Here is an 11,047-nt window from a genome sequence, read left to right as displayed (position 1 = left end):
TATCGTGACTCCGGCCTCTACGTAATCCACCCAGTTCACAATGAACGGAAGGAATCCCTAAAACTATTTTTTTTGGAAAAGACTTTGCTTTGACGGCTACTAGACCCCAAGCAAAGAAAAAACGGGATTTTTATATCTATTTTTAGGGTTTCTAGAAATTAAATAAATATAACAATGTTTTAAACTGAAAATTATAATTACATTAATTATAATAATGATTTCAGTAAACTATATATTTATTTGAATTTATATACTAACCAAATTCATGTTCTCATTATGCGTACAACAACCTTGTACATAATGTGTTCGATATTTGATTACCCAATTAAATTAATTCTATAATTAATTTAATTCAAGCGACAACCAAACACAATACCAACTATGTTTTATTCCGTTCATTTCAAGTATAGGGTGTGACCCTATAGGTTCTTGTAACGTTAGCAGTAATACTAGAACAATTCCAATGTTACAAACAATGAGTGGCACCTAACAATGCATCATTGCTACCTAAGTCACAAGAAATCATGATTCAACATAACCTTTTTATGATTAACCTTTCATGCAATAATCCTTAAGTCCTTTATCTCTGGATTGGACACAAGTCATGGAATAGTCACACTTGCATAGTCCATTCCGTGCTCCTTGATATCTTAAGTAGACTATGATATACAAATAAGTATGACATCTCATATCAGCTTATTTGAGCATGGCCATGCATTTCTAGTCTCACTCAATCAAGTGACCTAAGATATTACCCCCATTATGTAGGAGGGACTTATCCTATATCGATCAACCATATCCCTCTACATAGATCGTGGTATAACCAACATCAGCCTTTATAGAACAACCGATTCTGATGTACGCTTGATTGTATCAAAATATACAACTCACGATGTTGGGATTATGATGATCTCAAGTCCGAGGATCATATACATATTAATCACTATGAGTAATGTTGTGACAATTACATAATAATCCAAGAAACATACTCATAACGGGTCAGTCCAATATGTTGTTCTCTAACACACATATTCATGCATCGATTTTGACATTCCATATCAATAACAACTCTTTATCATCAATCAACTACATGTTAGTCTTAATGCATTATTGTTGTCCTATCCAACAATAATACATGACTAAGGACCTTTTAAGAATAATCATATTATTCTCAGGACATTATTATAAAACAGTTTATTTATACACATAGAAAAGAAACTGAAATAATAATGGTAACGCCTTATATTAATAAACATGATAAATCAAGTAAGTTATTACAACCATCTCATGATTGATCTTTGGGCATACTCTAACACTTAGGTGGAAAAAGCTATGGAACTCAGGGAACATTACTCTTATTAAAATGGGGATTAGAATAATTTGCTTTTCAAATTATGTTCTCCATAAAACATGGTTTAGAAAGCCACCACTTCCATGAAATATTGTCTTTGCTTATTTTCTCTTGGAAAACTGGAATACTTGAAACAATATCATCTTTCACTCCAAGTATGCTAACATGGACATCTTTCCTTGCACCCTTGAACATGCTATTGTTTTCCTTACACTTGTGGCTAAGACAAGGGAACCTTTTACACCAATCTTGATAAAATTATGTTGGAAAGCCTTTAGAAAAGGGAGTGACAAATTAAATTCAGATGGCTCACTATTAACTATCCCTAGAAGGCGAGTATTGGACCTATCATTAAAGATGAAAACGAGTAATGGCTCATAAGGTCTTATTGACACATCCCTCATGCCAATAGCTTAGAAGCAAAACTGATACGAACTCGGTTGATGTTGTTTCGAGTCGTAATAGTTTACTCGATCGAGAAATTGAGTAAGTTATGCTTCGTTTCAAGAAAGTCTGAAAACGGATAGAAAATAGGCTCAAACAAGAGTTCAAAGAGTTTGAAAGATGGATCGAGGAAATTTGGATAAGGCAAAGGCTGAACCAACAATATAGAAATTTTTTACCCAAGACTTACAAGCACTTAAATGGATAATGAAAAAAATGAAATCAGCAAATAAACCTTGACCCACTATCTAACAAGAAAGCAACTAAAGGTATAGCGAAATCAGTAAATAAACCTTGACCCATTATCTAACGAGATAGGAACCAAAGGTATAGCTAACGCCACACTTGAAGTTATAAGTTCGGATATCAAAGGAAAGAAAAGACGCCACAAGCCTAGCTTGATAAGTCAGATCAGTCCCAAAGAGAACAAGGAGATTTGGAATACTTACAAGTTTCAAAATATTTCATAAAAATTTAGCAAAAATTCGTTCTAAACAATGTTTTCTTACAAACTATTTATAGGCATTATTATGACTATTCAAATTCAACATTCATTTTAGCTATTAACAAAATATTAAAATTCGATTATAACTCTTAATGGGCAGCCAAAGAGTCATGTCTTTTCACTTGATTCATGCATAACTGAAAAGTCATGCCTGTTCACTTGATGAAGGCTTAATGGTCCATTAAATGTGCTACTTAATGTCCCTTCATTTTCCCTTAACCAAATGCCTTAATGCTTGTGTATTCATCTCTTAATTAGCACCATAACTAACTTTGACTACATGAAACCGATCAGACTTGAAGAGTCACTCTTGGTCCATTTGAAAAGTCACCATAATGAGCTTTGAGTGCTTCAATATCCCCCAAAAACGTTCCAAATATGCACCAGCAATTAAGTGACCAAATGCACACTCTTTTATGCCAAAACTGGACAGCCAATTGAATGTGATAGCATTTGATTCTTCTTGGCAAACGAACAGCCCTATTGTAGTTATGTGACCAGCCTTTTGGACTTTCCTGCAACAATCACACAATCAATTTATTTAAGAAAAATTAAACACACTATAACTTAAGTATTAAAAAAATAACAACCAAATTAAATAACATACTAATATAAACAAACTCAAACATATTTAACAACTAAGATGCTTAAATACTTGGTTTTAATTAAGATGTAAACTAAATGAACAATGAATTACTTAATGCATGATTTCATTGACAGATGCAAACTTTAATTAACATGGGAGTTACATAATGCATGACTTTATTAAATGCGAACACAAAATGCATGTCATAATTAAATGATGTAGATCAATAATGCAAGACATTAATTAAAAATGCATTTAATAAACAAGACATAATTTAAGACTCATATTATAATAACTGAAGTTACTAAAATAAATAAATCAAAGTCCTTATTCCAGCAACTAAATTAACAAATTGGAACTAAAAGTTTCATTTTGCACTTGGGCCCCTCGAGTTTGGGCCAATTCTGATATTGTCGAATTGTTTCAAAACATGATATGGCCAGGATCGCATCAAAAACTTTAGGGACTTAGAGATGGTCTTTAACTTGCCATGAGACCGAATTTGCAAAACTTGGAAATTGAGATCGATGCTACCGTTGTTATTAGTCTTATTTATAATGTATCAATTCATAATATGCTGCTATATACGGTTGTCTCCGATTGCAAGGCACTCTTATCAATACTGGAAGGAAAAACATTGAAGAATGTCCTTTGAGAGAAAAATAGATGTATAGATGCCCTTACTCACCTGGGAAATAGTTTTAATTTCTCTGTTTTGAATGTTAATTCCGAACATGATCTTTTATTCATTTGTAATGTGCCCTTCAAGCCTTTCCCCCTCTTTTGATGGCAAATGCCTTTAGGGATAGTTTATATTGTATTTTTGGGTAGTTTAATGCAATCTTGTTCTATTTTTAAATATATATATCAAAAGTTTGTGCGTAACTAAAAAAATCGAATCAAAATCATGATAAACAAATAACCATTGCATTGTCATTCTAGTGACACGTGCGAAGAAGGCAGAAATAGGGGCCATAAGGTCCGGTTCCATTCCAACCTCCACGCCTTCAAGGAAGATGGGTATGCCCCGGCATGGTGCATGTGGAGTATTAATGAAAAAATGGGTCTCGTGGAATAGTAGGCTACCTATTTAGGAACCGGAACAGCCCTCTCCACTCACTGTGGAATGAAGATGCCACTGCACCTTCCTTTATAGGCAAACTTGAAGGGGGCCTTGCATTGGTTTTTGCTGTTGGCTCTAACGCCTGTGCCTTTTAATACATCTTTAAATATATAGTTTTCTGGGCATTTGATGGAATTAACCCAAAAAGGCTTACATAATTCTTGATTATGATTAAATAATTGTGTATTATACTAAAAAGAATCGCAAGAGAAATGAATCCCGATTTTATATCATGCTTTTAGGAAGAGGATTCACCAAGGAGGAGCTGTGAGCAAATGATGTGTAATGCCACATAAATATCACGGCACAAAGCATGTAACGTTGAGGGTCCTGACCGGGGGACCACTGTCTCTGAGTTGCCCTATTCAAGATTGAAGAAGAAAGAAAGAAACTGATGGATGATGATAACTTTTTTGTTTTTATGATTTTGTATCAGTTCTCTTGTTGCGGTACTTCGTTTCCTATTTCTTTTTGTGTGTATGTATCACTGCAATTTCTTTGCTTTGGAATCTGTCATTCTTCAACTTCTCCTGTCAAAATCCTTCAACTATTTTCACAATTGCCCCTCCATGTACTCCCCTGCTTAGGTTAATAAATGGGGATTTCAAAGTTGAAAAGACTACCTGGTTTAGCAATTAAAATGGAAGGTTGTGGCAATAAAGCAAGCAGGTAAAAAAACACAACTAAGGTTCTCTTGGCACCTTGGCTCCTAAGTTAAAAAAAAAGAGTAAATTCTGAAACCTTCCAAGTCTTGGACCTTGTAAATTGTGATTACATGAGGGCAAAAGAGAAGAAGACATGATAAGTCTATTCCGACACTTTAATTTGCCTCTCAGTTAATTTGCAAATACCCAGAATTTTGTTTGTTCTTCCACCACCAACTTTTTATTTTTTTTTTAAAAATCACTGGTAGTAAAAGAGGTAGAAAAACCATCTCCAAATTCCAAAGTCCTATTTTTCACCTCTTCACGTAAAGATAGCCCACGTGCTTCTCTCTGTCTCCCTGTCTGCTCTCTTGCAAACCCTCTAACCTGACCTGTTTAAACTACTCCAAGAAGCTTTGGTACTGGTGTAAAAGCTTTTATGTACTGCCGTAACTTTAACACTATAAAAAGAACCCTTGCTTTCTCTCACTCACATGAAGAGCTATGGGATGAGAGTTGAGTAAGGCGCTACTACTTCTGTTTTTTTTTTTGCACCCACTGCTGAAAAAATGGGACAAGAAGAAAGCTACTTGTATAGTTGGTCACCGATAGGAGCTCCATTGAATATACAAAGAGGGGAGGACCACTGGAGACAATTTGACAATTCTGTTAACGCGGTGTCCTTTGGTTTTGTTGCTACTGCCATTCTCATCTCTATGTTCTTAGTGATGGCCATCTTTGAACGCTTTCTCAGACCTAACTCTTCACCTACTGGTCCTAATTATGGTGACCTTGAATCTCAGCTTAGTTTCAATGGCAAGCTCAGGCACCCATCACCAAATGTGAGTCACCCCCTTCTGTTTCTACATCTGGGATTTCTTTAATTTTGTTAAAAAGTTAGAATTAGATTAGAACTCTAGAGTTAGCCAATGAGATCTTAATTTTCTGTCAATTTGATGCCTCATGACATAACGCATCTCAGTAGCTTAAAGTTTCCATCTTTCCTGCATTTGTAACTTTGCATCTTTTATTCGAAAGTTTGATCTGTTTTTGGAGCCGGTCAAAACAGTGTTGTTGTTATATTTGTGATCGTTTAGGCAATGACCTTTATGACAAGTGAATGGTCTGCTAGCATCTCGGATTGGGAACAAATGGTCAACCATGGTGGACACAAACTTCAGTTGATTGTCTTCTTATTTTCAGCTCTTATGGTGCTCTATTTTAGCGTCAATATGATAATTGACCCATACAGTCTGTGGATAATGATATTATGTGTGATGCACTTCAATTATGGTAGATTAAGGGCAATTTAGACGAACTGTCTCAGTTTAGATTAAACTATTAAACTTTTCCCGAAGGTATCCCAGGACTGGTCCTTCAGCATGCTACACATGTAGACTACTCTACTGTGTTCCATGGATTTTGATGCAGATACTAGGCTCACCAACCTACTATTTCTAGCCTTCCCCTAAGTGACACAATGCTAATATCTAGTCTCTCTGCTGTGAAATTAAGTTTAATTAGAAGCCGGTTCAAAATCTTCTAAATGGTTTAATGTAGGCCTCTATGGCATGTTAGAATGTCCATGGAATCCTGTTGGCGATAGGTCTAAATCAATTCACACGATAGTTAGCACCTTGCAAGTTTCAGACATGATGTCCCAGGTAGTGTTTTGAATGGAGCCTATTGGGGGACACTGAAAATGTAGAGTTTAGGTTTGGAAGTTAATAGTTAGTTGCATTCGAGGGCCGAATATGTTAGGAAACTGCCTCTACATCAACAGACAAGATAGATTTTAGTTGATGTAAGCAACTTGTCCTGCCTAACGTCAATTTTTGGAAAAGCATTCGATACTACAGCATAGAATTTGAAACCAATTTAGTACAGTCATAACATATTGTGTAATTTATTACCAAAATTCTTTTGTCAATTTGAGAAATTGATTAGTGAACTATAAGGCTCTTCTTTGTTCTTATAGTCTTATGGTTGATGTTGTCTGATTCAAATAACTAAAGTTTGTAGTTCTACTATTAGTTGAGGCAATTAAAAACATCAAATCTGCATTATTAGTAGTTTGAGTTTTGTCCACTTGTTATCCTTTCTTCTATATGTTTGTTTTTCCCGACCAAGAGGTGATTTGCTACATTTATCTTAACAACTAGGTAGGCTGTCAGTTTGTGGATGTATGATAGTAAAGTCCATGCATCTTTACCTAGGATTCTTTCTTGGAAGCTGTCTGCTGGATGGATTTGCTTGGTGGCGTTAATGAAGAAGCTGTTCTTGGTGTTTCTGTAGTTACTACTGCTCTCGTTTAAGCCCAGAAAAGTTCCATCTTCAGCTCTGGATTTATCAATTTGTCGAACCTTAGAAACTAGGTCATTATATAGCACTTCATTTGGTTTTTGCTAATGTGACATACAATGCTCTTTTAATTTCCTGGAAAAAGCATTCTTAATCTGGATTGGAAGGTTATATAAAGATCATTACTCTGTGCAGATGACGGTGTACACCAATGGAGTTTCCGTATTAATGCCTGGGGATGAGATTCCTACTTTCATTGCACACCCAGCTCCAGTCCCCTGTCCCCCGGAATGTTCGTCATTGGTTCAACATCAACACTACACATCTGGCAATCCTGTTGCAAACTCCTCCGGGAACATTCATGTAAGTGCAGTAGAAGAAAACTAAATTTACGAAGTTGGGATGCACATGCTACCCAAAACGATGAGCATGATTACCCTCAAGCAGTAGGTTTCCTAGGAACAAAGGAAGACCGTAAAGTCCGTTCATACTTGCATCGCCTTTGCTGCTGATTTCCACCATTCCATGTTCAACATTTTTCTGAGATAGTGACTAAAGATGGTCTGGATTGCCATCAAATGGATCCAAATTATAAATGTAAAAAAAAAAAATTGAGGTATATTATGTAGTTGATTGAGAGTATGGGAAGCAGTTTGCTGCAGCTGGATGGAAAATTAATATAGAACAGTGAAGTTGAACCTCCATGTGCAGCATTTATCAAATTACTGGCAAGGGTTGAATTATTTGTAAATGTGAGTAAAGAAAACTGAAGAAACTGCAATCTACTAAGGCCTGGAATTTATCTATAGCCCCATCATTGTCAAAGAATGCTGGAGAAACCTATGTTTTCCATTTTTTTTACCATTACTGCTGGTATATTTTTTTACCATCACAGTAAAACATTTTACTTTTATTGTTAAAACTTAAAATCATGGTTTATCAAACCAAGCAAAAAAAAATGATGCTTGACTTTTGAAAGTTGAATATTTTTAGATGAAATGATTTTAATATCTTTGTATTTTAATATATAATGAAATTTCAATTTTTTATAACATTTTATCAAAAGTAATGTCAAATTTTAAAATTATATATGAATTATAATTTGTTGTAGTTATACATATAAAACTTTAATTTTGATTCAATGATACATATTTTAAAAAGTAAATACAGTAATTTATTTTTATATTGAATAAATATAATAGTAAATATATATATATATGATAATATATCAATAATTGTGTTACTAATTTGTGAGAATTAGATCAAACCAAATTTCAAGCGTAAAAATCACGTATAATTTTGAGATTTATCATCCTTTTTTAAACATAAACTCTCATGCTTTTCTTAACAACAATTCTAAACTACTTTGGGAATGAAGATGAAGCCAAGATAAATAGAGAAGAGCACGAAGTATACAACCTTACAAAGAATATGAATCCAAAATATGTATGCATGCCTTAGCTTATCCTTTTGTTTTGCATGGTGCAGTAAGTTTCTCCTTTAAAAAAAAATGGCCGTTGCATGAGAGAAATCCATCTAGTTCTGATATAAGAAGCCAAGTTAAAAACACTCAAGTAGCTTCAAAATCATCTTTGTAATGGAAACAAAAGCTAAAGCCATTTTGGTTGAAATATTTTCAACTTTTGAACTTCCATATTTTTGTCTTTGCCTATGGAAAAGAGACGACCATAGAAAAAAGCTAAAGCAACAGTCCAAAATAACTGATATATCTCATCTTCTTTCCCCCATTATTCCTTTTTGTAAAGAGCGTCCAATAACATATTCCATTAACCAGTTGAACATTAAAATATTGGACCACTCCTACTGTCCTTCATCTTCAAACCTCTACAAATATGATTCCCCCCTCTTCCATTCTCCAAAATCTTCATTTCTTTCTTTATTTCTCCATTTTCCATTTGTGTTCCTTTTAAAATCATAGAATACTTAAAGCTGAGTGTGTGCCAACCATGCTGCTCTTTCTCTCATTATTTCAGAAAAAAAATATGGGTAAACGTTCAAAATAGAGTTTAGAGGTGTTAAATTAGAGTTTTTCAGCTCCATTTGTAAAAAAATTAGATGAATGTTAACAATCATAACATAATTTAAAACTTGATATACAACATTTGATAAAATTTTATGTGAGCACTTTTGAAAAGATTTGCCCCTTATTTAAGCACTTTAAAAAAGATAAACCCTTATTTGACTATTTTAAAATATATGAACACTTTTATAAATTTAAAATATTTGTTCCGTAAACAATTTTTTTAGAAAAGAAAAAAAAAGCCAAAGATATGATATTGCCACTAATCTCGTAAATAAATACTTAAAAATTAACCTTCAACCATGGTGCTAATGAGTAATCCACCGTAAACCAACCTATATGGGGGCTAGCTGCATGAAGAACCCATGCATTCTCCTCATGGTCTGGTCTTTGTGAGAATCCTACAAGGAGTTCCAGGTATAGTAGTAGCCAGCTCAAGATCTAGTTTCAAAGACATAATTACGCATCTCAACCATACGATTAATCTCTAAAGATAAAAACTTTTTTGTTCTTAAAGTTGTCTCAATGTGAACTCCTTTAATCAAACCAAAAACCCAATAGAAGCCTCAAGTTCTTGGATAAAGAAAGATGGAAAAGGAGCAATCATTTTGTACCAAATTGAATCATATTTTGCAGAAAACACATGTTTTTCCACACCAACATGTCAAGTTAAAGGCATTCAATTTCATACGTTCTTAAATACAACCAAAATCTCCCATTGCATTGCAGTCCGGATTGACATTTGCATTGAATCAGTATTCACAAACAAAACAAAAACAATAAGAGAAATTACAATATATGAACTCCAAACCTTAAAGAAAGATGAAACATTCAAGGGAGACAAGAGGATTTTCAAGTGATTCATTTGGAGCACTCGTTGTAGCACCATTATTATTGCTGCTTGGCCATTCCCCTTCCATGGTAGTTGTAGTAACGTGTTGTTGTTGCTCTCCTGGGTCACGTCGGACCCTACCAGGAGAATGAATGGTCCTTCCTCCGGACGAGCTCCGACCCATTACAGCTCTATTCACCGCAGGTGATCTTGACCTCCTCCCTGAACTCTCATCCGGATCCTTCCTTGGCGGATCGGGTCTTGACCCACGTTTCACTGGGGATCCCCCCTTGCTTTGAACCAACCTCACTGATGATCCCCCGTTCACGACCCCATTTCTTTTGTTAGGTGATTGATCAAGCTTCCGACCCACGACACGGTTCCTTGACCCGGGCCTTGCCGCAGATCTGAACACCTTTAGCTGCCTCACTTCATCTTCTTCATCTCTCCTATCAGTAACAGTGGAAAGGCTTTCACTTAAACTCACGCTGCAAATCTCGGAAACCTCTTCCGAAGCTGACTCTTCAAGGACAGGTGATTTTGGTTTGGTCTTGACGTTGAAATTGAGGCTTTCCTTCTCTTGGATCTTGACAAAGACCGGTTTCTCAATCTGGGTTTGCTTGCTCTCTCCTTGTTGTGGGGTAAAGATGGGAGCTTTGGGTTTTGGGGTTTCAGATAAAACTTCCTTCACAGTTTCTTCTTCAGCCGAAGGTGGTGGAGCTTTGGATTCAACACCCACTTGCAAATGTGATTCCTTTGCACGAAGGGAACCTGTGTTGGTGCTTACACAGCAACCCATTTGAGGAAATAGAATCTACAGATTGACTCAGAAACAAAGTGCCATTGTTGAGTTTTAAGTTCAGCAATGATCTGTTGGTAAGTAGATTAAGTATTTCCCGGCTTTAGACTCGATGGAGAAAGTCTCCACTCCCCATAACGAAGGCGTAAACTCAATGGAGTGCATTTTATTCTTTAGACAACATATTTCTATTTATCTAAATGACCTTCATATTTTCGTTGTTTTTCATTCTAGTCCCTTTGAGCGGCATATGTCTCGTGATTTGTGCAAATTTTTAAGGAGCGGCGCATGTTCTAGTCGTCTAGAAGAGGAGGTGGGGGGATTATTGGTATGTCTTTTTACAGTCCCTCGGTACATGTGATGTCTAAATCTAACCGGAATGGGCGGTCTATGTGGGACCACTATTAGGGTTAACTGAACG

General features: G+C 35.5%; 2 protein-coding genes across 2 annotated transcripts; one reads left to right on the top strand and one right to left on the bottom strand.

Annotated features, from left to right (window-relative positions):
* Positions 1-4,947: 4,947 nt before the first annotated feature.
* LOC105774548 (uncharacterized) lies at positions 4,948-7,818 on the top strand. The gene is made up of 2 exons (XM_012597081.2): positions 4,948-5,495; positions 7,150-7,818. The coding sequence occupies exons 1-2, from the start codon at positions 5,223-5,225 to the stop codon at positions 7,339-7,341; spliced, it is 465 nt and encodes a 154-aa protein (XP_012452535.1). The 5' UTR covers positions 4,948-5,222; the 3' UTR covers positions 7,342-7,818.
* Positions 7,819-9,659: 1,841 nt separating this feature from the next.
* LOC105774226 (uncharacterized) lies at positions 9,660-10,791 on the bottom strand. Its single transcript, XM_012596628.2, has one exon. The coding sequence runs from the start codon at positions 10,624-10,626 to the stop codon at positions 9,808-9,810; it is 819 nt and encodes a 272-aa protein (XP_012452082.1). The 5' UTR covers positions 10,627-10,791; the 3' UTR covers positions 9,660-9,807.
* Positions 10,792-11,047: the final 256 nt, after the last annotated feature.

This window comes from Gossypium raimondii, chromosome 6 (genome assembly GCF_025698545.1).
Source record: "Gossypium raimondii isolate GPD5lz chromosome 6, ASM2569854v1, whole genome shotgun sequence".
Lineage (NCBI taxonomy): Eukaryota > Viridiplantae > Streptophyta > Magnoliopsida > Malvales > Malvaceae > Gossypium > Gossypium raimondii.
The sequence above is the reverse complement of the archived record's forward strand: the minus strand, read 5'-3'. Positions and strand labels throughout refer to the sequence as shown.

Coding starts and splice junctions, on each gene's coding strand:
- LOC105774548 (XM_012597081.2), top strand. CDS start 5,223: ATGGGACAAGAAGAAAGCTACTTGTATAGTTGGTCACCGATAGGAGCT. Junction 5,496..7,149: donor TCAGGCACCCATCACCAAAT/GTGAGTCACCCC, acceptor TACTCTGTGCAG/ATGACGGTGTACACCAATGG.
- LOC105774226 (XM_012596628.2), bottom strand. CDS start 10,626: ATGGGTTGCTGTGTAAGCACCAACACAGGTTCCCTTCGTGCAAAGGAA.